Raw genomic sequence first — 24,758 nt, forward strand, 5'->3', positions numbered from 1 at the left:
CCTCAACCATAGATTGGTGGGCAACATGGAAATTTCAAAACCTCTCTCTTCCTTGGGAGAGCTATTTTATACTTTGATAAGGTCTCTTCTTAGTAATTGCATCTAAATATTCTATCCTTAGTCTTCTTCTTCCTGGTTTTCCTTCTGTCTTTTCCTCTATCAGCACGGTGATCCAATCAGAGTGCCGAATAATATGGCCAAACATGCTATTTCTTCTTTTTCCTATTATCTTCATGATCTGTCATGTTTCCTTCCTTTAGTACGTCTTCATTCTTTTTCCTTTCGGTCCATTATATGCGCAGCATTCCACGCCAACACGACATTTCAAATGCTTTCAGCTTGTAACACAGATTAGTATGTTACAATACTACCAAGAACGGGGTCACATATTTTCGCGCTAAAATACAAACAAACTATAAAAACAGTTCCGTTACTATGGAGTGTGTGAATTGTTAACTGGAATAATGCAATAAACAAAATGAAATTTTTAGATTGTTTGCTATTGAAACCTTGACAATTAGAAATTCAAACGTATAAATAACAATTAAAGAAGTAATAATTAAAAAAAAAAAAAAAAAAACATTTGAATGAAATTAAATTTCTAGATTTACATCCTATGACTATGTTCTTTACGCTAAGATTAGTGCATTGAATGATCATGAAAAACATAGTGGAATGAGAATGTGGGAGAAAATAGCAGAAACCTGTGAAAGATCACGGACACGATATTGTCCACTACAAACTCACTTGAACTGGGATCGAATCTGGGGTTCCCTAGTACCATAGGTGAGCGCTCTACCACTGAAGCACCGTGTCAAAAAAACGAACTTGTCAAGCACTACTACTACTACTACTACTTTGAAAAGGAGTAAGTTAACTTATTAATTTAACAAATGGGGTTTGCGATGGCTCATAGTAGAGCGCTCATCTAAGGCACACGTGGGATTCCTGGATTGATCCCAGCTCCCATCAAATGGGCTTTGCAGTGGACCAACACCGTGTCGGGGTTTTCTCAGGGTTCTTCAGTTTCCTCACTCTTCCGCCATTCCATCAGTCAATCTTCTTTCCCAGTTTTCTCGAAAGATGGAAAATGTGACATACCAGTGTGTTCGTCCGAGCTGCTCATATATACAGACCTTTAGACTTGGGGATGAGGTCAAGGCCTGGAACTCATTTGGTGGCCAAACAACTGCTGCAGAGGCACAATGAACTGGTTAATACGCGTAGTGTAGGATTTTCCGTCTTGTTGAAACCACCAGACATTGTGTAGAAAGATACAGTTCTCACGCACCAAATGTGTTCACCAGATCAACATAGCGTTCAGACTTTATTTACCGTGTTAAAGTGTTCCCATCACCATCTCAAAAACCATAATGCCAGACGATGACAATGCACACGTCTTTTTGTTGCTGTGTAAAGGAACGTCATGCAATCTATGCAGATTTCACTTGGCACAATATCGGAAATTATTTTTTTTTAGCGAAGCTATTGAGATAGAAATGAGCTTCCGCCTAACATCCATAGCTTGTGCATGGAATCATCCCTTTGCCGTCAGAAGTGGCAATCCGACGCAGGAAACCTTTCCGGTTGCGTACAGAAAACTGCACCTCTAAAAGCGATCCTTGTATCAACTTCTGCGGCACTCATGAGTCCAAATTTGTCATCTTGCCGATTGCACGGATCCAACAACCGACAGTGGTATGGCATATGTCTAACTCGTCTGAAACATTTTTCTGAAGGGTCATTTTTCAATGTTGTGTCACGAAATTTCATAAACTACCAACATGTGGTGCATTCACTCACCACTAATGGTCCAAATGCAGTCAGTGTTGATATTTTTCGCGGCTAGAACTTATAAAGGAACATCACTCGCAATTGTGTTCCCATGATGGAATGTAATACGACCCTGTTCAATATTACATTGCCTCCTGGCTGACTGAGTCTGTTTTCTGAACATGTACTGAATTCGCGATGTTGTACGCCTGACCTCGGCCCATTCATTGGTTGCGTGGTTTTCCACCAAACATCTTAAATAACTCCAATACCTAAATAGCACTTTCAAGAATATAACAATATTCGTTCTATTTAAAACATCTTATAATGGTATACTTTTTATAGAATCTTAATTGAACATACCAAAAAGAGGAGCTCCTCCGTGGCTAAGCGGTTAGCGTACGCGCCTTCGGCGTGGGAGACCCGGGTTCGATTCCCGGCGGGAGCTCATGTGGTTCGGATTCCACGTTAATCAGTAGGTCCACGTCTCATATGGCCTCGCTGCTGAACGGGACGTTAAACTCAAAAATCAATCAATCAATCAATACCAAAAAGACAACATATGAGAATATACCATAAATTATTACACTTACCTTTTGTAATTTACTTGAACCAAAATGAACTTTAGTAGTTCCATCATGCACTTTCTTCCAGATGAACTTCTCATTTGCTACTACGTAAGTAAAATGTTCGGCTCCCCCATTGGTGGAGAGAGCTCTTCTTGTTTCACGGACATATTCTTCCAAGCCAAGGATTGTTGGACGCGTAAGCTCTTTCAGCTCTGATAGTGACACCTATTGATAATAATAATAATAATAATTTGTTAAAATCATTTTTTTATACCATTTACCCTCAATTGCATGCATGATACGAATCCAATAAATTCATGCTGCGCCAACCACAAGTCTTATTAATTATCTATTGATTTAAGCTTTTTACTGGTACAAAGTTAGTAGTATTTAATTTGTTTCATATTTCTAATTATCTAACTGACAATATTTGTTCCCTTCTACGATAACGGCAAGAAAATACTCTAGCCAACCAAAAAAAAAAATCATAATTTCCATTACAGTTTATATTAAAATATATTACACGCAATCAGCTGTCAATCCAATTAAGAGTTGATGGATAAAGTAAATTTATCGGAGGATTGGAAATTTCAAATACGATTGAGTTGATTTTGAGTTTAACGTCCCTTTCAGCAGCGAAGCTATATGGGACGTGGACCTACTGATTAACGTGGAATCCGAACCACAGGAGCTTCCGCCGAGAATCGAACCCGGGTCTCCCACGTCACCAAATATGATTGAAAAAAACGTTTCTTGCGTTACCTGATAATCAAAATCTGTGCAATTAAAAATCTAGTTGCTACAATGTAATATTTTTTTTATTATTTAATTGGATCACCCATCCCTAAGAGTTTGGCACTTTGACACTCTGTGCTACCTTGTCACTCGTCCTCTCCATCTCCTACATTTCTTGATGGGTTAAGAAAAAAAATCACTACGTACATGCACATACAGTAACAATGGAAAGTCGCTAGTATGAGTAATGTTTCCAACGTTATAAGAATTACTGTCTCGGTAAATAACACTGAGCTAAATTAAGTCGTAACACATCTTCACCTTGTTTATTCAGTGTACTGTTTATTGTACTAAACTGCTAAATTTTCGGTAGGCAGTCTGGTACAGTCCGCAGCAAAAAACCTACATGAGCATGTAAATTTACTGTGATACGATGAAGTCTTTTGCTCCAAAATAAGTGTGCAGGGAAGCAGGGTGGATTGATTTAAATCAGTCTGATTTAAATCACTTGATTTTTTAAATAAAAATCGTTGATTTAAATCGAATTCCGAAATAAATTAATTTAAAGTGAAAATAAGTAAAATCCGGTTTCTGTTCTGTTATTTCAATTATGGAAGTTAATAATCATAATACAATGAGACTCAAATGTATGTACAGTACAGTATGAAAACGAGTGTCATGAAGAGGATGATTAGAGAAAATCCCGTTTTGAACAGGTAACGGAGCAATCCTGCTTTCTTCTTTTCGTAACATTGGGTTTGGATTTTGAAATTTGGGTTTGGGAAATCACCATCGACATTTAAGATGAAAATTCTTTTTTGTGCGTGTCTGTTTGTTTGTTCCCAGATAATAGAGCATATTTAGAGGGGTCATATCCCCTCTCGATTTCTTTTTTTTTTTTTTTTTTTTTTTTTTGTTAATTTTATAACTTTAGGCGAAATTTATGTATTTCATGCCGCAAGCTAATTCTGAGTTTTTTTTTTTAAATGGGTCCCTGCCAAATATCAGTAACTTTTGTAAAAAAAAAAAAAAAAAAAAAAGTGCCATTTTGATAAACGTTGCTGTACTTTTTTCCTTAATGCTTAACCTTTTAAATTATATCACCTATTTTTAGGTGATAGGGTAGAATCTTAATTATTCGATTTAAAAAGTACCAATAAGGCTTTATACTTCGTTTTCTTCAAGACTGGAGGCATTTTAGAACACGTTACATATGCTTTCACGCCTTTCTGCGTTGAGGCATAGTCTATGATGACGTCATAAATTTAAAAAGATATTTTTTGTTATGCGTATTATTATTATTTTTTTGGCGGGTTGCATTTTGCATTCAGAAGACTGAAATTTTGCACACTCGTTCAGTGCTCCTCTTAATAATTTTCAGATCTCTGCGTGGAAACAGTGGGGTCCAGAGGGGCAAAAATATTTTTTAAAAAGGGTATTTTTAACAAAAAAGTAGCTTTTTTCATGATTTTCCCGCCTCAGATGGATACATATGAATGGTACCGTGTGAAAGGATGTTCTATTCTGAAGAAAATGATGTACGTACTATACTCCTAGGATAAATAGGGATGTCTCAGGAAACTGTTACCTGAGATCCTGTTTTATACGGGAATCTGGGGTATTTGGGGAATATTATTTTTCGTGGGCTTACCTTTGCACCTACAAGGTTGAAATTTTGCACATTTACTCAGTGCAACCCTCAGTATTTTTCATATTTGTTTCAGATCTCTGCCTTAAAACAGGAGGAGGGGTCCACAGAGGTAAAAGTTAAAAAAAAAAAAAAAAAAAAAAAAAAAAAAGATATTTTTAACAGAAAATTCCTTTTTTCGTGATTTACCTGCCCCAGATACATGATGGAGACATTTGAAGGGTACCGTTTGAAAATTTGTTTTATTCTGAAGAGAATAATGTACAAATCATGATCCTAGAATAAATAGGGATGTCTGAGGAAATTTTTATATTACATCCGGATCATCTGGGGCATTGTGGGAATGTTCTTAGCTCATTGTCAAATAGTTTCCTCACCCTTACTACTCAAGATAGAAGCTTGAAATTTTGTACACACATTCAGTACACTCCTTAGTATTTCCCAGTTGATTTTGAGATCTGTGCGTTAACACAGGGGAATCCAGAGGGGATCATTTTTTTTTTTTTTTTTTTTTTTTTTTAAGTAAACAAAAATGCCAATTACTCTCAAAATTTCCCGCTTCAGAGACATGATAAGGAAATGTAAATGTTACCGTTTCAAAAGCTGTTCTATTCTAAAGAGAGTGATGTATGTACCATGATTTTAGGATAAATAGGGATGATGCTGTAGCTGCTTGACTGAAAGTCTATAATTTACCTTTAAAAAGAGCCTAATTTAAAAGGGTTAAGAAACATTGTTTGGGATTGATATAGGTTAACGATTGGGGATAATTCAAAATTTAACCCCAATACTTTCACTTAAATGACATAATTAGCGTTTAATACTAATTCCTAACGCTTTTTCTTCAGTTCGCGACTTGTATTATACGAGGAGAAAGATTTGATTTAAATAAATAAATAAAAAAAAAAAAAAGATTTAAATAAAAAAAATCAACAAAAATGATTTTAAAAAAAAATCATGATTTTTTTTCCACCCTGAGGGAAGGATGGCGAGGTTTCTCCTGTGCGATTCGTGCCACTTAGACGTTATGTTGATTCCCTGCGCTGTTAAACGTAATTTCACAATAAACTTACATGCTCATTTTGCAGGTTTTTTGCTGCGGACTGTACTACCTTCACTTTCTTATATTTATGCAAAATATTCAGCAGTTCAACAAGTACTACACTGAAAGAACGAAGTATATATACAACGAAAATCCTCTGAACAACCTCTTTAAGTTCACTACATGACTACCTTCGTCACGATCGGTTTTTCTCGGACAAAATTACAGTTCTACAAGAGCTATATATTTGAACACACTTTATGCCGGCGATCTCTCCCTCCGATCGGCTATAACCGGATTTTGTCAGACAATATTACCTGTACCCTCTCTTCAAAATGATCACTTTACTGCAAGGACGTGAGTCGTCGGGTGAGGTATCTGTAGTGTTCACAAATAACACAGCCTTGTAATGTTGACAACCTGAATTAATGAGATAAGTGGGTGAACCCTGGTCTGTCTAAGAAATGTTTGCTTTTTGTGGGAATAGTATGCGATTGTGTACGAATCTTCCGATGTAATGTTTCTAAAACATATCTGAACGTATACTGCAATTGATACTACTTGCAATTGACACTTTCTGACAACTTGCTGCGCACACGTGGTGCTCGATGCTGTGTTGCCAGCTTTTGTGTCGGGTATTGAAACACGAAATTATTCACTGCAAGTAAATCTCAGTTTTATAAAATTAAATGACACGAAAGAGAACTAAAAAGAATGCTCTCAATATAATGTTATCGTTATATATCTTTTAATCAACCCTCGTATACGGAACAGGAGTTCTTAGAATTAGTGCGTACCGAGACAAAATTCTTGGAATCACGAAGCTGCGAACTTTCTCGCTCACAAGTTTCTATGTGTGTGTGTGGTTCTTTGCCCACTTTTTTCTTCGTATGGCTGAATATGGTAGAAGAATTTGGTTCAGCTTAATTTCTACGAAAGCTGAATTGCAGGGCTAAAGGCAGCAGCGGACTATATGCAATAATGTGCATATTTTATATTAATTACAAATTATTAATATTATCACGTGTTTAAATGTGGTTAATGTGCTTTCAATAATCTAATAAGTACTCAATCATCTCTTATTAGTGACGCAGTTACCTAAAAAGTAAATGTTGCGTGAGAACTATCTTTCATTCCAATAATGTATTCATACGCCTTCATTGCGCGAGAAGAGAATAGCAATGACTGGGCGCGAGGAATGGAACATCAACCAAGAGAGAAAATAGAGTACTTTACTCTCCACTCCAGTTTTTTTTATTTAATGAATCTTCTGAAACGAAAATTCTTAATGTAACTCTTCGTTACTAATTCTGTAACTAAGATAATAGTTTAAGAAGAAGTTTTTAATGTTAAAGTGATTCAAAATTATGATTATCTATGAAATCTAAAAAGATGACGTAATGAAGTAGCCTGTGTCAGCTAGGATGAAACCAGCATGAGGAAGAGCCGAATATCCCAGCTAATAGTACATAAAATCTTTATCCCAGTAAACAGGATAAACCGTGGAACTAGCATGCAGGAGGAGTGAAAATACTTTAACAAACAGCGCTCAAATTCCTCATTACCAGTGAACAGTGTTTATGCCTGCGTCTTCAATGATTCGAATTTCGTTACCGAAATACGTGCGCGGAGATATCGGTATTCTGTCGTCAGCGCTATACGGGGCCACATTATTACAATTTGAAAAGTATTTTAGTGCTTGTAAAATGTGAAGTGCCACCATAATTAAAAAGTTTGAAATATACGTATCAAATATATGTTTTGTGTGTGTTAATTGATACGCAAGTGGCGTAAAAGTGTACATCTGTATAATAATATTTTGTGTTAGAGGATAAGTATTGTGCATGTATTTGTTTGATCATATTTACAGTATTAGCAGTGCAACAGGTTGGTATTGTTTTTCGCAGGATGTATGGAGTAAGGATATGTATATCGCACCCAACGTTCCCCGAACCTTTGACCGTGAACTGGGCAACCACGAATGGAACGATCAGCTGATTCAGCTGAGGTGGAAACAGGGAATAATCACAAACACAGTATGTACGAAAAGTCCATGGTTCGCATCCCGAGTTTCACCAGCTTTGTTCTTAGTTGGTTAATGTTTACTTGTGGGTTGGTATTATTTAGTCCACGAGTCTGTTTTCTTTCATGAATCAGTACAAAGGTCGTTCAGGGATCAAACCCGATACCATTAAATCTGTTTACACAAACGGTAACCCACAGGGAACGAACTCAAATACCTCTAATATATGGCTACTCCCGAACAGGGACATACGATAATCGAACCCTAATCATCATAAATGGCTAAGCCTAAACAGGGACACACGGAAAACAAACCCTAATTCCCTCATATCACTAACCAGCAGGTCCACTATTCAAGCTGACATTCGACTAAAACAATGTGCATTTGTTTAAATTCAAATTGGCAACGTGCGGAAAGGGTAGAATGTTTACCATTGCAGAGTGAGACAAATGAGCCACTATAATTGTCTGATCGTGCTGTTGCCATAGAAACAGTTCTTCTTGTCTGACTGTTATGACCACCAGGAAGGAAAAAAACAGAGGAAAGCAACTGTCAGAAAGGACAAGTTGGATCAAACAGACTGTAATCTTGCTTTCGTTTGGAGAAGAAAGTATCTTTCTTGTGAAATGAAAAGGAAAAGCAAGGCGTTATACTCTAGTTATGAGAAGATTTGTGGATTACTTTCTTAGTTCAGAGGTTTGTCAAAAGTTTAAAAACAGGTGTAGGTTGACGAAAATTACGGAAAAGAATTCCACGACTTTCTCCGGTTTTCCAGAACATTTTTTTTTTTTTTTTTAAATTTTATCTGGTACGCAGTTAGCCATACAGTCTTTCCTATGTTGATGATGAAACAAGACCAAGAAAATATGAGGGTAATTATGAGACACTCCCACTGATCTTCAACCACTGTTGGATAAATACAAATTAACATCACAGGCATTTACTAACACCCTTCACAATGCTCTGTCTTCATTTTTAAGTTTCAGTTTACAAAAGTTTGGATGTACTATTTTTTTTTAACAAATTCATTCAAAAAAAAAAAAAGTTTAGAAATTTGAAATTCTATCATTAACTTTTATATCTACTTGTGCAGTAATATCAATATTGTGAAACCAATGGGTGTTGGTGGAAGCCTGGTAGGTCAGCAGTTATAGATTAAGTCGAATTTGTCCCTTGAGCTTTTGTTTCAGGGTTACAATTTTTTTCGTCGTTGTACCTCATTTTCCTTATATGGAGGGTAATTATGAGACGCATGCTGAAATCTGTTTCTGTATCCTAGTGTGTTAAGTTTCAAAAAAGTAGTATTCTATAATTTAGTTAGTCCTATAATCTTGTTTCTTAGTAACTTTCAAAGTTGTAGACCTACATTATTTTGTTGAAAATAGCCTAGGCTGCATATCAACAAAAAGAAATAGAAATAGCCTAAGTTGTTTCTTAGTAAACAGCCTAGAACTTGGTCTAAATTTGTTTCATAAGCCTCTTTTGTAACCTGAAACTACCTAATATAGCCTATTAGCCTATAGACCTATTATAGCCAACTCACAAAAATGTTAGAATAACACCAGTAACTACTTCCACTTTCTTTCTTAGTTATTTTCTTGTAACTCAGCCAAATATTTGTACATCTTATGTAATAAACACAAAACAACAAAGACTTCTTTGTCTCACAATTGGACTCCTTCATACCTCAAGATCATTTACAGAAAGCTGGGGACAACGTGTGTCTCATAATTACCCACCCGGTGTCTCTAATTACCCTTTTGGAGGGAAATTATGAGACAGCACAAATACAACATTTACTCATCAACTTATGAGATGACAGGAAATTTCTTGGCAGTGTAACCAATCTGGGTTCGGGCTTCCATTTATTTGTAACCATTCTGAGTTCTGGTCGCTGTTCGTGGTCCTACCAATAAGTATCTTCCTGATACTTGAACTTACCTGGACAGGACGATGAAGGACCTCTCCAAGAAGAGGTTACAAACTGTTTCCAAATCGTTCGTCGGTCTCAATAATGAGATGAGCATTAGGCGCCGAGAGGTTCGGGTGTCTCATCTCGAAAACCTCACGGACGATCAGATGGTCATCCAGACCATAACGCACACAAACATCACTCATGCAAACAACGAAAACACACTGGATTAAATAACACTATACTTATTTATTAGAACACTATTATATATATATAAAAAAAAAAAATAGCGAAGAGGAGTGAACACAACACTGAACACTGAATATGTATAATAATTTTCGTCACTGAAATCACACTTTGCCCTTTTAAGGCAATATAGCCCTTTATATATACATATGAGATTATAATTCAGATTCACGACAAATGCTTCTCTCACACCACTGACGCACTTGGGGGATTAGCAGTGGGGAAAAGTTGTCTGGATCGTCCCACGATGAGTCCAGTTGCTGCGTCAAACAATCCTGGAGCGTAAAGATGAATATTCAGCAAATTTAAAAAAAAAAAAAAAAAAAAAGTAGAATGGTAATGTTGGAGGGCGCGTGTATAACATTTTAAACGCACAAGGTCTGCGGACCTGGGGCTTCACTAGTTGGGGGCTAGCCGTAAGAAAACGTCCTTCACCGGCTAATAGCTTATGCCCCTTTACACAAAATCATACTTGGTTCCCGACGCAACGTGCGTGGTGGCTGCGTAAGACACCGGAGTCAAACTCCCTGAGCGCTAAAGCTCAAGATACGGGCTGCCATGGTCGATTAAAGAGGGTTGGCAGTTCATTTCAAAAATCACTCAGTTAACTCACCTGTATGCACATACAAACGGAATATAGAAAACAATTTATGTTAATTTTAGTTTACTGGCTACGATGCACGACACTGCGAGAACTCGGGCGTGAGAAAGTACAGATAAGGGACTGCAAAGCAACGCAGTTGGTGCCACTTTGGTCACTTGAATACCTGTTCTGGTATTCACTTTGGTCACTTTGGTCTGGTCTGGTCTGCTCTAATCTATTGCAATGTTTCATAAGCGATTCAAGAAAACACTTAATTCAGTTCCCAATAACCATAGAATATATACTGTGCATATAATAAGTCAGAAGAAACACTGAAATGGTTCGTCACTAACTGAAATGTTCTCACCAAAAGCAATGTTTTAAATATATATACGAGAAAATGATGAAAGATTTCTTTGTCCAATTGTGTGGGAAAGAAGCAATTCCCACCGAAGAACGAACTTATATGCGTCGCAGAATAAAGTACAAATCGAAAATAATAATCACTATCTTTACGAAATATATAGAGTGTCCACAAAAAATATATCTATAACCTGGTAGCGGTTATAGTAGCAAACTGTTACTCTACTGGCACCTTTAACTGCTGCCTAGGTTAACTGTTTTCAAAACTAATGTAAGCTGAGTAACTGGAAAAGTTGTCTCATAATTACCCTCACTGACCCTATATAATTAATATACCTATTTTTTTCTATTCAACTAAGAAATGTAGCGATCTAAAAACAAATACAACGCATTTTACTATAAAAATACATAACATTTAGGCAGGGTTGGCAAAAACCATGGTTTTTATTGAAAAAAAAAAACGGTTTTTTGGTTTAAATAATTTGCTCTACGTATTTATATCAAATACTCACAGAAATAAGTTTGTTTCGCCTTGGAGTTATTATGCAACAACCGAGTTATGCTGGAAGAAGTCACGTAAGCTTAAAAAAACGGAATCCAAACCGCTTCTCGCCTTACATCCGAGAAAAATTGTCCTCCATTTGAACTCGAAACGGGGACTAATTGCCCACAAATGCGATATGTCGTCCGACTCACTCACGAAGGACTCCTGATAAAAATACGTTCCACTGATCTTTACACACTTGTTAATATAATTGTCAAGAGTCGTTTCAGAAGGACAAGGAGATAAATAGTTGCACAAGTGAAACTATTATACAGAATTATATATGGACAATTTCAAAGTACTGCAGAGTACAGAAGAACTAATTTAGTTCAAGTTAATTCACTATGACTTTTATTAGTTCAAGTTAAAGAAATTCAACGACTTAATTTGCATATCAGTACGAAAAGTGAATAAAGATACGAATTATTTGAGTTCACTTTGGCTCTGACCCATTTATACATAGATACCAAAGATACTTCTGATTTCAATATATGCCTCATGGGGTTTGTATGACCTCCCCTCCAAAAAAAAAAAAAGGACGGAATTTCGATGTATTTTATCAATAGTAAACATTATTAAAACGAAACATTTTGAATTTTTCTTTCATTGGAATTGAATAACAATAACAACAAACTATTAAAAAATCACAAAAGAAACATTCAAAAGCTTCTATCAGTAATGAATGGGGAATGTAGGTCTGAATATAATACGAATAATATACGGGAGTGAAACGCGATAACCCACAAATGTGTGTTCATCAACATTTTACGAAATTTACACTTTTACGAACATTTTTCGTCTTTTGGTAAAAAACAGCTGGTTTAAACCAGCCAACCGTGCATTTAGGTAATACAAATTCCTTCATCACAAAGCAATAAATTAAACATCTTTGAAACTTGAATTTGTAACTTGCAAATGGTAAAAGTGACAGTGAGATACTCACAAAAGAGATGAACTGAGAGAAGTCAGTCCTGAAATCCCCGTACATTATCAATTAAGAAAAGGAACATCATTTAAATTTTATAACGCTTCTTAAAACACATCAAGCACAAGTGATTTAAATGTAAAAAATCAACATAAATATATATATATATAAAACTGTGGTTTATTTCAACCTTGTTACGGAAAGGGTAAGTTACATTTGTTATATATATATGCTTTGTAGATTTAAAATTTCACGGTTTCGAAGAGATTTGAAAACTTTTAAGTGAAAAACTTGGAATTTTCACAATTGTTACTGAATATAGCGGAAGGGAAACTAAGAAGAAGAATAAGTATTACTTGTGCTCTTAGAAGAATGACAACGAACACTCAGCAATGTTCTTCCACCAAATGGTTTATTGCAAGTCTTAATGTAAAGATTTTTGAACAAATTAGTCACACGAGGTATTGAAATACAAAGGTATAGGCCTATGTGCAAACTGTATATTTAAACATAATTTGTTCCTAAAGTACGTAGGTTTGTTGCAAAGATGCTGAAGCATGAATTCTTCACTAAACTGTTTTCTTTTCTAGCATGTTGAACTTGCCTGTCACGATTCATTAATTTATAGATGTTATTATTTCATGTTTTTATTTATAAACTAAATCTTTGCTGATACATTGATACCGAACTACAGTTTGGGATTGCATCGGGTTTATATTTGTGTAAGTTACTTCATAAAAAATAATTAAAAATCCTGATGGACTTCTTTACATGTTTCATAAATATATAGAGAAAAAACTGTTTAAATTAGTATTGGTTTTGTCAGAAATAAAATTAATTCATTTTGTTAGTCACGTATGACCCATGTATACCGTTAACGTACATAGAAATAAGGATATCAGTTGCTGGTTCAAGTAATTAAAATTCTTATAGCATTACGAATAATCCAGCATAAATAGTATTGCGAAATACATGTTTCGGACAGAACTCGCTTCTTAAATGCATTAGTCTATTAGCGTATTTAAAAATTTTGCTAACCATGTTTGATCGATTTGTTTTGTAATCCACTCGATAGTATAGAAGGTGCAGATTAGGAATAAGGGATTTTTCTGTTAAAAAAAAAAAAAACTCACAGGTCAAATATATTAATGCACAAAGGAAGAGAAATGCTTAAGTAATTTATATATGCAGAACATGTAAACCATCTGTGGATATAGAAACAGCGTCAAAAAAATGTGGTTCATTACTATGAACTTGTAATGCAAAATGGCTACTTTTTTGCGATATTCTATTCCGATTCGTTGAGTTGAGTTGATTTTAGTTTAGCGTCCCTTTCAGCAGCGAGGCTATATGAGACGTGGACCTACTGATTAACGTGGAATCCGAACCACATGAGCTCCCGCCGGGAATCGAACCCGGGTCTCCCACGCCAAAGGCGCGTACGCTAACCGCTTAGCCACGGAGGAGCTCTCTATTCCGATTCGGTTGTTTTATGGTTTCACATGTTAAATTAGATTACCAACATTAAATTCAGACAGCATTGCCGACCGAATGTTTCGCGAGTAAAGGAGGATTAGAGCCCCGCAGGGTACGTTGTTTTCTGCCTTCGCTACGAATAGTTTACTTTCTTTTCCCACATAAGTCACTATAAAGTTCAACTTTGATATTCAACAGCTAAATAAAATTGACATCACATTTTACTCAAACGTCAATTGCCAGTTACCATTATCAAGTCACTTCTGTAAATCATCATGTTATTTTGCGTTTTGCCCTTCCTCCCCATCTTTAAACAATACGCTGTAAAATTAGCTTATAGTGATTACGTAACACAGGTTGATGCGTTTTTTGAACTTGTATTCCATTACGTTGATACCCACCATCGCTCAAGCGCATGCCCCCTATGAATGCATTCCCATGAACTTCCAGCTTTGCCCTGCCCTGAACAGGAACTTGCAGAGAAAGGTGGTATTGACCACCTGATAGCAGTCTGGATCGTACTTTCTTAGGAGTAATAGTTTTAATAGTATATTTTAAAATTTGTGCGCAGTTGGTAGCAGAGGTCAAGAAAAAAGGCTCAGAAGGCGTAAGATTTATTAATTATTGGAGTAAATGTAATTTTTGAACTACTGTACGGCTGGTAGTGCGAACAGGTGTATGGGCATGCCCCGACGAAAGTGTACTCGCTGTTCCTGTAAATCTGTACGTTTTTTTTTTTTTTTTCCCCTATACTGTTATTCTTACTGTGTATTTTATATAACCATTTAGTTTGGGTTCGGATTCAATAAATTGTAGCATCTCTCAATCTGCATGGAATTTATATAATGAAATTAACAGGAGCCAAAGCATGTTTTATCTTAATTTTACAACTCACCTCTCCCTCCCATGCAGTTTCATTGCATAGAAGCTTCAACTGAAAACTTCCATTTACATTCCATTCTACGTACAAAAAATAAGGAATGTTATCTTCACTCCGTATCTTGCAAACAGATATATTACACATCTTCTATTTCTACGACTCGCCTACACGAGTACCGAAGTAATTCGTACAATAACATTTAAACCAAAATAAGATATGCAACACGGTTCAAAGTTTAACATATTTTCAATTTAATTCTAATATAAAGAAGACCCAACTTAATCAATACAAAACCAGCATTCTTCTTCTTCTTCTTCTTGTTACTTTCTTGCCCCGGCTTTCACCTTTGGACAGTTTATAAACTGAGGATTGTGACGGTATAAACCAGCATTCACCCGCTTTCAAGCAATTTGTGAGTGGTGCTCAGTGTTGGCAACCACATTAACATATGTTGATAACCAACACCTAGGCGGTCATTCGGTACTAGCCCCTGCAAAATTAATTTTCACAGAAACGCAACGCAAAAAATGCAAGCGCAACTTGACTCAAAAGTGCCTAAAGTTTTATTTCTTATAATAGCACTAAGCTTCCTGAATGATCTTCTCTCTCTCTCTCGGGCACTTTCCGTAACGCTTTGTGTCAACGCAATTGAAAATTTGCAATTTGTTTTGTGATAATCGGCATAATATTTATAATGTCTATTGGAACTTTTGTGTTGCGTTATTGTGCACAGAGTTTTGTAACCACCGATTCCCATGCTTTCTATTTTTTTATTCTTACACTATCTATATCATATATTAATTAAATAATAATGTTTTAAGGAAAATTATTTGTTGAACTATTTAATTACTTGTAAGTGTTTCTTTTGACCTTTCATTCGTACATTTTTACTTAATTTTGTAGCAATATATTGCTTTTGTTTTCGTGGTTTACTGTATATTTTTATTCCTAATTATGTAATTAATTCTATCTTAACGAAATTTTTAACTAATTGTTTTGTAACTTTGCTATAGGAAAATTCAACTGTTTTATATGGATGGATACAAGGTTTCTTTTCGTTTCTGATGATAGGCATAGCAGTTAAAATTGATTTTTGCGTTTCATTACTTTATGAAATTATTGACACATCTGGTACGGAATAATGCTGCTATTACTTTTGTGTGACACACTTATATTAACATTTATCATTTGAAGCACCGTACAAATATAGAAAGCATCTGTTCGTCTGAACTCAACCTTATCCAATCATGATCTAGCTTTCAATCAACCAATCATTGAGTTGGTATTCTCCAAACTTACAAGGATGCGGAGATCATGGGTAATGGGACGGAGGATCTGTCTATAGTGGTGTGAGGTTGAAATGTATCAGTGTTTGATATTTCCTGCTTTAATTCCGAATAACTCGGATTCATCTGAGTCCTCGTGAGCCATGTTTTAGTACAGCAAAGGAAAAATGCTGGTAAAGTATATTTTTTCTGTTATGACTTTCAAATAAGGTTTCTTGTACTTAAAGTGGCTTGTGTTTGTTGTTGTACGTATGATTTATTGTTCTTTGACTAGCTAACGTCTGGCTTGGGTTTTAGGGTATCCTATTATTGTTTGTGTGTTAAGATATACGGACTTCCCTAAGTTTGTCTTCTAATAAGAAACAGGATTTATGGGTTGTAGTTATGTAAATATTGTGTATTTGTCTGATGTAAACAGGTTAGTATGCAGTCTACAAAAGCTGTCTCTCGTAGCGTAGTGTAGACGCATTGAGATGTATCTCAGGTGTTATTGGGACTTCCCAGTCCAGATGAGAACAACTTGTTACGTAAGTGTTGGCTTCGGAAGATTGATTGTGTCGAGATGGTTAAATTTTAATTTATGTTGCATGTTTGTAAATGTTCAATTCTTTTATATCAATATTATCAATGCATTTACATTTCAATGATGATACATGTAAGCGTATCTTTAACCTGCCATTCCTAATGAATACTTTTTCTTGTTCCGAAGTTCAATAATATGTATTTCATAGACGGGAAGGTGCATTTTTTAGTTATATGCAAAAATAGTTCTTCTTAGTATTATAATTTAAAATCTCTATTATTCAATCAAATGCTTGCACATGTTACGATGGTACTGTATATTGTATGGTTGGAGAAATTTTGAGGTAAGAGCTTGTAGTCGTGAGCTGAGTAAGAGGGTATTCTTTAAGAATATGTCATTTCAAGAGCAGCTATCTACCATAATGCATAACTTTATTAACGTGAGTTTGTCGAGAAAAAAATTAACAAGACGTTGGAGATATGTGTTATGGAGTATTGCAGATTGTTGTATAGAGTAGTTTACTTCCAAACTCACATGGCCATATTTTTCTTAAAAGCTGTTTTACAGCTATTATTTTGTTTACAAGTGCTACGAAAGTAAGTGGGGCATTACTCTAGCAGACGGTTCTACCAGATTTTGACAGATTTCTTACATTTTCAAGCTAGGTTAGAACTTTCAGATTGGTTCTACCAAATTCTGACTTCAATATGCTGTACACTCATAGAAATTACTTACATTCACTCTGATTCTTTCACCAAAAATGTTTCACATTGTATTTACCTACAAATTTTCTGTTTGATAAAACCGTGTGCTCGAGTAAACCCGTAAGTGGATTTGTTTCAATGATATGTATGCCCTAAGTATTCATTTTTAAGTTGATGTACTGTTTTCAAGGGCATATGGTGGAACTTTCGTTGTTAATGCTGTGATATATATAACCTTCCACTTTGCACTAGTAGTTTATTTTGAAACGGACGAAATTAGCTTTTGTGATCATGAAGGAAAATAGAGCTATTGGTTGCGATCAGTACACATTTCTTAGTGGTAGTTAAAACTTGTTAAATTTTAGCCCTGACAGGGTACCATAAAGACTTAGAAGCCAACCCTGCAAAGTATAGGGATGATTTCCAAATTCATACCCTTTTTTGCTATACTACGTTAGTATATTAGGAGGATTTGTTTCGAATTTTAAATATGTGGTCGTCTTAGTACGATCTGCAAACATTTTCATTGAAATGGTCTTCTTTTTATAGTGCTTACGTTGAGTTCGGTTGCCACAGGGAGTCAAAATTTATCCTATCCGGATATAAAGCTAGCTGTCGATCAATGAACTTAATGCCCTTCAGTCGGCTTACAATATATTGTTGATGTTTTGATCTTTCTAAAGGGTATGATAGGTAATATCGACTGTGCTGGGTTTGATTTGATATATATATATATATATATATTCGTAGCAAGAGTAACTAAAGAATGGTAATGATAAGGATTTTGTTACTTACATGACAGGTGTAATCTACTCCTAGATCTTTCCTAATACCTCGCGGTTGTCCACGAAATTTAAGTTCCATGTTACTGTTGAGATCATTCTATTGTTGCTGGTAAAATTTTCAGTTGTGATTGTTAACAATAATGTGTTCCTTTAATGCTTTATAGTTTCGTAACATAAGACGTGCTCTTTACAAACATTTCCAACCAGAACTTCTTAAGTAGAGTCTTGTTAAAAGTATGGTTAAGAGGTTTCTGCAAGGTATATGCACATATCATAATTGTGAGCTACAGTAGATTTCTTGTTATAATTATACTTTTCATTACTCGCTCCGCAGTACTTTTAAGTTTTTCCTTCAATTTTGTTTTCGTGTCACCATTTTCTGTATTAGAAACAAAGCACCATATGTAAACAGAACAGTTATTAAAAATACCTAAGTATAGTTAAGAGTATATTTTAGAGAAGTTTGGTTTCATTTGCCATGAAAACACATGAAGTATAAAACCATGTTTGCTGTTACTGAATAAATTGGAGAGGTTCTCCATGGAATCAAATATAATTTACCTCTGAAATTGAACTGTATTAACCTATTTTATGGAGCGTTGAACTGAAAAGAGGTATTAAAAGCAAGTTAAAGAAATTAATTAGTTAATGACAGCAAAAGCACATATTAGATAATTTCAACTTTGTTCCAACTTTAAGATATAGCCTTCAAATGTGAAATATCCTCTGAAATTATATAACAAAATTACGCTTTGCGCTTGTTCAGTTAAAAGCTGAGATTTATTCGAAGAAAGGAATTGATGCTTGCGTCACAGAAGGGTTTTCTTGTACTGCTTTGACAGTTCTTACGCTTAGCTTTTGCAGAAAGATTCATATACAAGCTTATTACTTTACTTATTGAAAAAAAAAATCTTGCAGTTTCGTGGTGCAAGACTAGATAAAACTAGCTCATTCGTCTTTGGTGCACGTGGTCTGGGTTCCATTCTCGGTGAGAGTCCATTAAAATTTGAACGTATCACGATTTTTCGGATTCTACCTTAAACGGTAGAACCACGTCTCACATAGCCTCGATGCTCAATACAGACGCTAAACTTCAATAAGCAAACAAAACACAATAACACACTGAGCAGGCCATGTGATGATTAAAAAAGAATACCACGTAAGAGATTCAACATAATAGTTGTGTCTTCATCAGACTTCCACTCCTTCTGGCTACCTTTTATATACTTTCCGGAGATCAACTTTTAATTAGGCTCTACCTCTTCATTAAGAAGTATCACAGAGTAAGTGCTTAGTTTGACAATATGAAAACAAAGCCTGATAGAAACGTTAAAAACAGATAAACTGGTTTCTTGTAAAATCCAGAAATATTTGTTTCGAATTTCTCCCCAAGTAATGAAGGAATGGGTGGAATTAAGTGCTAATTTTAGGTGTGTGTATAAAAATGTACATGTATAGTCATGAGGTTTGTTTCACAGTGACGTTTTGGTATACAAAAGACGTGCGTCTCATTTGTGTGCTCAGGTCATGGAAAATCCACTCCGAATAAGATTGTATTGTGTGGCAAGGAAGGTATTGTATTCGTTTTACAAGTTTCTCTTCAATCATTGACCATAAACAGGGCTTGAAAATTCTTGTTTGCAAGTACAAGCCAGACAATTTTGCAGTCACAGTGTTTATACTTGCCAAATGTAAATAAAAGTACTCGCCACTAGCGAGCAGGCTAGTGGATTTTTCAAGCCTTGACCATAAAGGTTCAAAGTAGAGTTAGTAAGGGGATTTATATGCCAGAATAAAAATATTTCAATCTATACGAACTTCGTGAATATTATTCGGGAGGAAAAAGGAATACGAATTTAATTTGCTGAATCCAGAGGACAGTTTGAGTATGGGATGAGTATTAATGCATGCATTTGGTAGACATATTTTAATTATACGAATTAGGAATATCTTTGCATGAACTTTGGAAACGAAACGTGGAGGGTGTTTTGAAACCTCAGTGCTGTACTGAATAAAAGTCTTTTTTTTTTTTTTTTTTTTTTTTTTTTTTTTTTTTTTTTTTTTTTTTCGACATACAATTTTCCCTTTTTACATGTACCTGTCACACAATCATATTATTTTCCATTATGGTCTTCAGGTGCAGTTTAGACTTTATGAAAGGTCACATTCTATGGTGAATCTATTCAGAACTTTCATCTTGAATCACTGTCTTGTATGACTTGTTCAGCGAGATGAGGTAGAGTGCTCAAATCTGGTGCAAAAAAGTTCTTTCATGGCTAAGGGATTAGCATACGCGCCTTTGGCGTGGGAGACCCGGGTTCGATTCCCGATGGGAGCTCATGTGGTTCGGATTCCACGTTACTCTGTAGGTTCTATTTCATATAGCCTTACTGCTGAAAGGGTCTCAGCTCTTAAAGCGTTAAACTCAAAATCAACTAAACTCGGTGCAAAAGTCCCTGATTCAATCTCTGGTTATTCTTGTTTCTAGTGGATAGTACTATGTTGGTTTTTTTTTTTTTTTTTTTTTTTTAAGTTTTATCCTATTTCCTCCCATGTTTTCATTCCACCAATTTTTAAAATTATTTACTTCTATTTATTATCCGTCTTCTATTGTCCACTGGAAACTCGAGTGTTCAGGGGTAGAACAAGTAACCGAGCTCTCCACCACTAACTCATTATGCCTCCAAAACTCCTATTGTAGTACAGAGCCCACGTGAATATTAGATTCTCTGTCCTTTATATCTTTGGTTTCACATAACGACGCAAGTAAGATTTAAAAAGTCAAATTGAAACCCAAAATGGCGTTGACCTGCTAGTCGCCTCATTCCTTCTTTTCTGCATTTTGTTCCATCCTACTTTTTCTTCTTTATCTGATGAAGCGAAACCGAAAGTGCCCCTTCTATACAGGGTTTGCTCAAGTGGGCCCAGCCCGAAGAAAAACCGTTTTTTTTTTTTTTTCGGGTTGGACCCACTTGGAAAAACCCTTTTTAAAACCCACCTGGGGTTTTGAGTTTTTTGTTAGTGTATTATTAGTACAACTAAGGTGATGACATTAAAAGTGATTTTTATCAGATTTTAGACTTCAATGGGAGAATCAGGTGTTTTCACGTTAAGGTATACAACAACATTTAACATGAGAGCTTTATAAAGTTCTGAATGCACTGAATGAATTAAAAGAAAAAAAAAGCTTAGCCTGAGATAGTTAAAGAACAAATAAATGTATGGATTATGCTTATAGCCTATTCGAAGTAAAATATGCAGTTTTGTACTTTAGAAAATACTTTCCGCAAATAGTGTTCTCGTGGTCTTGGCGACACCGAGGGACGTTATCACTCATACGTTTGACGGGTTTAAGGCCATAGGTGCCGGTACTAATAGTAAATATATAAATATATTAGTAAAACTAGTAGTATTATTTCTTACGTTTTATGTAAAACACAAGTATTCTTCAGTAAAATTTGGTTTTCCAACAACAGTTTAGTTCAGTCATTTGTTGCTACTCTCCAAATAAGCATTCTGTAGAATCAACACAAGCAATAGCGTGAAATTTCTTCTCAAATTTAAGAAGCTTAATGCTCGGAGCTCCGAAGACTATGTAAGGCTTACTATTTCAAGTGCTGAATTCAAATTTCCGTACTAGTGGAAGTTTCGATGTTCAGTAAAGAAACATTTATTTTCGAAAAAAAAAAAAAAAAAAAAATCTGCCTGGTGAAAGAAGCGCTCGGGAAATTCCCGCAATTGAACGCAGAAGCATCGGAAATGAATACTGCAACAATAAAACTATTTGTTTTACGCTGGAAGTTATTTAATTTCATTTAAGACATTATAAAATATGAATTATATCTTTGTTAATTGTTTTAAATTAATTTTCCGGAAAGAACCGTCTTGCAACAAGTGCTCGGCAAATTCCCGTAATTGAACGCACAGATTATCGGAAGTGAACTTCAACAGTAAAGCCATTTATCTTACGCTGAAGGGTGTTCATTTCATATAAGACATTTTGAAATATTTATTTATTTTATACAACATGAATTGTATCTTTGTTTTAAATTAATAGACCCCTTTTGGTATTCATATTTGGGGAATGTCAGTCAGGCTTCTGGATGACTTGATCTACATTTGTTCGTTTGTCTGCCAAGCTCCTTCATGGCTAAGCGGTTAGCGTACGCGTCTTCGGCGTGGGAGACCCAGGTTTGATTCTCGGCGGGAGCTCATGTGGTTCGGATTATACATTATTCAGTAGGTCCCATCTGATATAGCCTCGCTGCTGAAAGGGACGTTAAACACAAAATCAACTCAACTCGCTTGTCTGCCTCTGCTACACACATTACAGGGTGCAACTATCGGTCTTTTAAGTTAAAATTTTCAGAGTACAAGCACGAGACACTCTGATTTCCTGTATAGATTTTGGCGGCATACCCTCGTAAAATTTCAAAATAGCAAGTATCCACGCTACAAAGCTCAATTTTCAGCCTTTGAAGTTGCAATTTTGACGCTGGAAGCACGAGATATGCTAAATTTGCTGTATAGATTTTCGCGGCGATCCAATGTAAAATTTCAAAATGGCGGCCACTTTTCCAAAACAGCAGTAAAAAGAAAATTGTTGCAAGTTGTGACAATGGCAATCTCGAAATATAAATCACATTTTAACACTTTTACTCCAAAGACGTTGAAATATTTCGAAAAAACGCAATTAAATCCGAAAATACCTGAAAAAACCCGTATGGGCCCAGGTGGGTTGGGCTTTTACAAAAAAGCCCGGGTTTTTTCAAACCTTGCTTCTATATTATAGGTGACAAGCAGGGGGGAAAGGAGCTACCAAACACCCAGATAGGCAGCGTCATCTTGATTACTTGATAATGTTGCTAAACGGAAAATGGAAGTACGATTAAGCATGTTAGATATATATAAATCAGGTTGTTTAAAAAGTATCGAGTCTTTGGAGATCAAAATTCAGAATTCCTTTATTGTTATTTTAAAATTAACATAATGAAACCACATATGCACAGTTTCGTCCGATGACCTGTCATTTTTCCGATAACACCGTAAACTCGTCGCTATAAAACTTATGTTTTCTAGGAAATTGTAGCCCATGGTTTTTACAGGCTACTTTTGAAACTTAACGCCATTCAGGAAGGTCTCCAGAGACCGAAATAAATGATAGTCTATCGGTGCCAAATCCAAGCTTAACGGTGGATGCATTAAAACCTCCCGGCCAGGTTCTCTCAATTTCTGATAGGTCGTTAAAGATGTATATAGTCTGGCGTTGTGAGCTTGATATTACGACACTCTTTCTGTTGAGCAGTTACGGTCGTTTCTTTCGAATTAGGTGCTCTCGCGTAGTCAACAATGTAGGTCCGGGTCTATCGTTCTGCCCGTCAACAGCATATCATGATTCACGATGCCCTTCCAATCCCACCAAACGCATAGCATAACCTTTCTGTGTGTCAGTGTGGGCTTTGCCACAAACTGTGAAGCTCATGCATCCTTCGACCACGATCTTTTTTTGCACATTGTTGTCGCAGGTTATTCACTCTTTTTTTATCAGTCGTGATTAATCACTTCAGATGACTTGAATTCGTCACGTTTCAGTAAGATTCACAGATGGAAATTAGATTTTTTTCCCCCACAACATATGTACCGAAACTTCAAACGTCTTTTTGCATCCGTCTTTCTCCTGAAATTTGATACTATTTGGTGATGAATGTGTAGGTCATTTGCAATGTGCTGCTTCTGCCGATTTTGCTGGACTTTTTTAGTGTGTCACCTACTTTTGCTGTGATTGATCGCCCACTGCGAAGAGCATCTTCTACATCGAAATTTCTAGAAAGAAAGCGGCTGAACCATCTTTTTGGCTGTTGATTTTGATAACAGCACAAATTTATTTATGGGTTGTGCTGCATTTGCTCCTTTATCGAAATAAAATTGTAAAGTAAGCCACAATATTTTACGTCTGATTATAAGAATCGTAAGATTCGTTGCACATCTGGTAGCTTCAGCTGTCAAATGAGGTAAGGTCAGACTCGCTGCGACTCATATACCCTGAGATTTGAGATTCAAACGCCGTCTCGTGCGCCGAAGACTCAATACTTTTTAAAATACATACTGGCTGAACCTGCGCTCTCTACACAGCGCATCATTCGCATATGAGCATAAATCTCCTTATCATTCTTCCTTACAACATCTGTACATGTACCTTTACAGACACAAGTGAAAGACGTATTGATTAAAAAAAAAAAAAAAAAGCCAAGGGGTATCATAAAGGGGAGACTTTTTTGGATTATTTTTTCTCAATATCTCGCACCGTTTGCAAGATTTGAGCCTGCTTCCGGTTGGAATTTCTAATTCATGTATGACCGGTGTTTTCTTTCTTCTTGCATGCAGTATGTAATAAGCAAATACATTACATACACAATTAATTATAATGTCAGTTATATATGGTGTTCATTGGGCAGAACACTCCCCTCCAAAAAAAGGTTCATCTTAGACTGGAGAAATGGTTATCCTTCCTTTTCCATTATTATTTGGCCATGAAACAAACGCCTGAGACATATACAACCCCTATATACAACAGTGTGGTGTTGGAATGTATAATGCTTAGGATTTTTTTTTTTTTTAATTTCAACACTTCCAATGTACCCGTAAAAATGTAATAAAGAAATAGTGCCCATGTTTTTCAAATATTCAATTAGAACTGGACAGTCTACATGAAATTTGCAATCGTTCAGGGAAAACGTCATC

The 24,758-nt window shown here is 35.7% G+C and overlaps 2 protein-coding genes across 5 annotated transcripts in view; one reads left to right on the forward strand and one right to left on the reverse strand.

The window, feature by feature from the left end:
• Positions 1-18,111, reverse strand: part of LOC145663925 (DNA repair protein XRCC4-like) — a 33,933-nt gene extending 15,822 nt beyond the window's left edge. Inside the window, exons 1-2 of one of the 2 annotated variants that reach the window (XM_081730127.1) lie at positions 18,028-18,111; positions 2,367-2,567 (exon numbers count right to left, since the gene is read on the reverse strand). In XM_081730127.1, coding sequence (XP_081586253.1) covers positions 2,367-2,567; positions 18,028-18,096 — 270 coding nt within the window. In that variant the 5' untranslated portion in view covers positions 18,097-18,111. Of the gene's footprint in view, positions 1-2,366; positions 2,568-14,734; positions 15,099-18,027 lie in introns of those variants that run through there. The other variant, XM_081730126.1, reaches the window with a different exon arrangement.
• Positions 16,014-24,758, forward strand: part of LOC145663924 (uncharacterized) — a 75,950-nt gene continuing 67,205 nt past the window's right edge. For all 3 annotated transcript variants that reach the window (XM_081730122.1, XM_081730123.1, XM_081730124.1), the window contains exon 1: positions 16,014-16,178. In XM_081730122.1, the coding sequence (XP_081586248.1) occupies positions 16,173-16,178 (6 nt within the window). In that variant the 5' untranslated portion in view covers positions 16,014-16,172. The remainder of the gene's footprint in view (positions 16,179-24,758) is intronic.

This window comes from Thermobia domestica, chromosome 11 (genome assembly GCF_964235325.1).
Source record: "Thermobia domestica chromosome 11, izTheDome1.hap1.1, whole genome shotgun sequence".
Lineage (NCBI taxonomy): Eukaryota > Metazoa > Arthropoda > Insecta > Zygentoma > Lepismatidae > Thermobia > Thermobia domestica.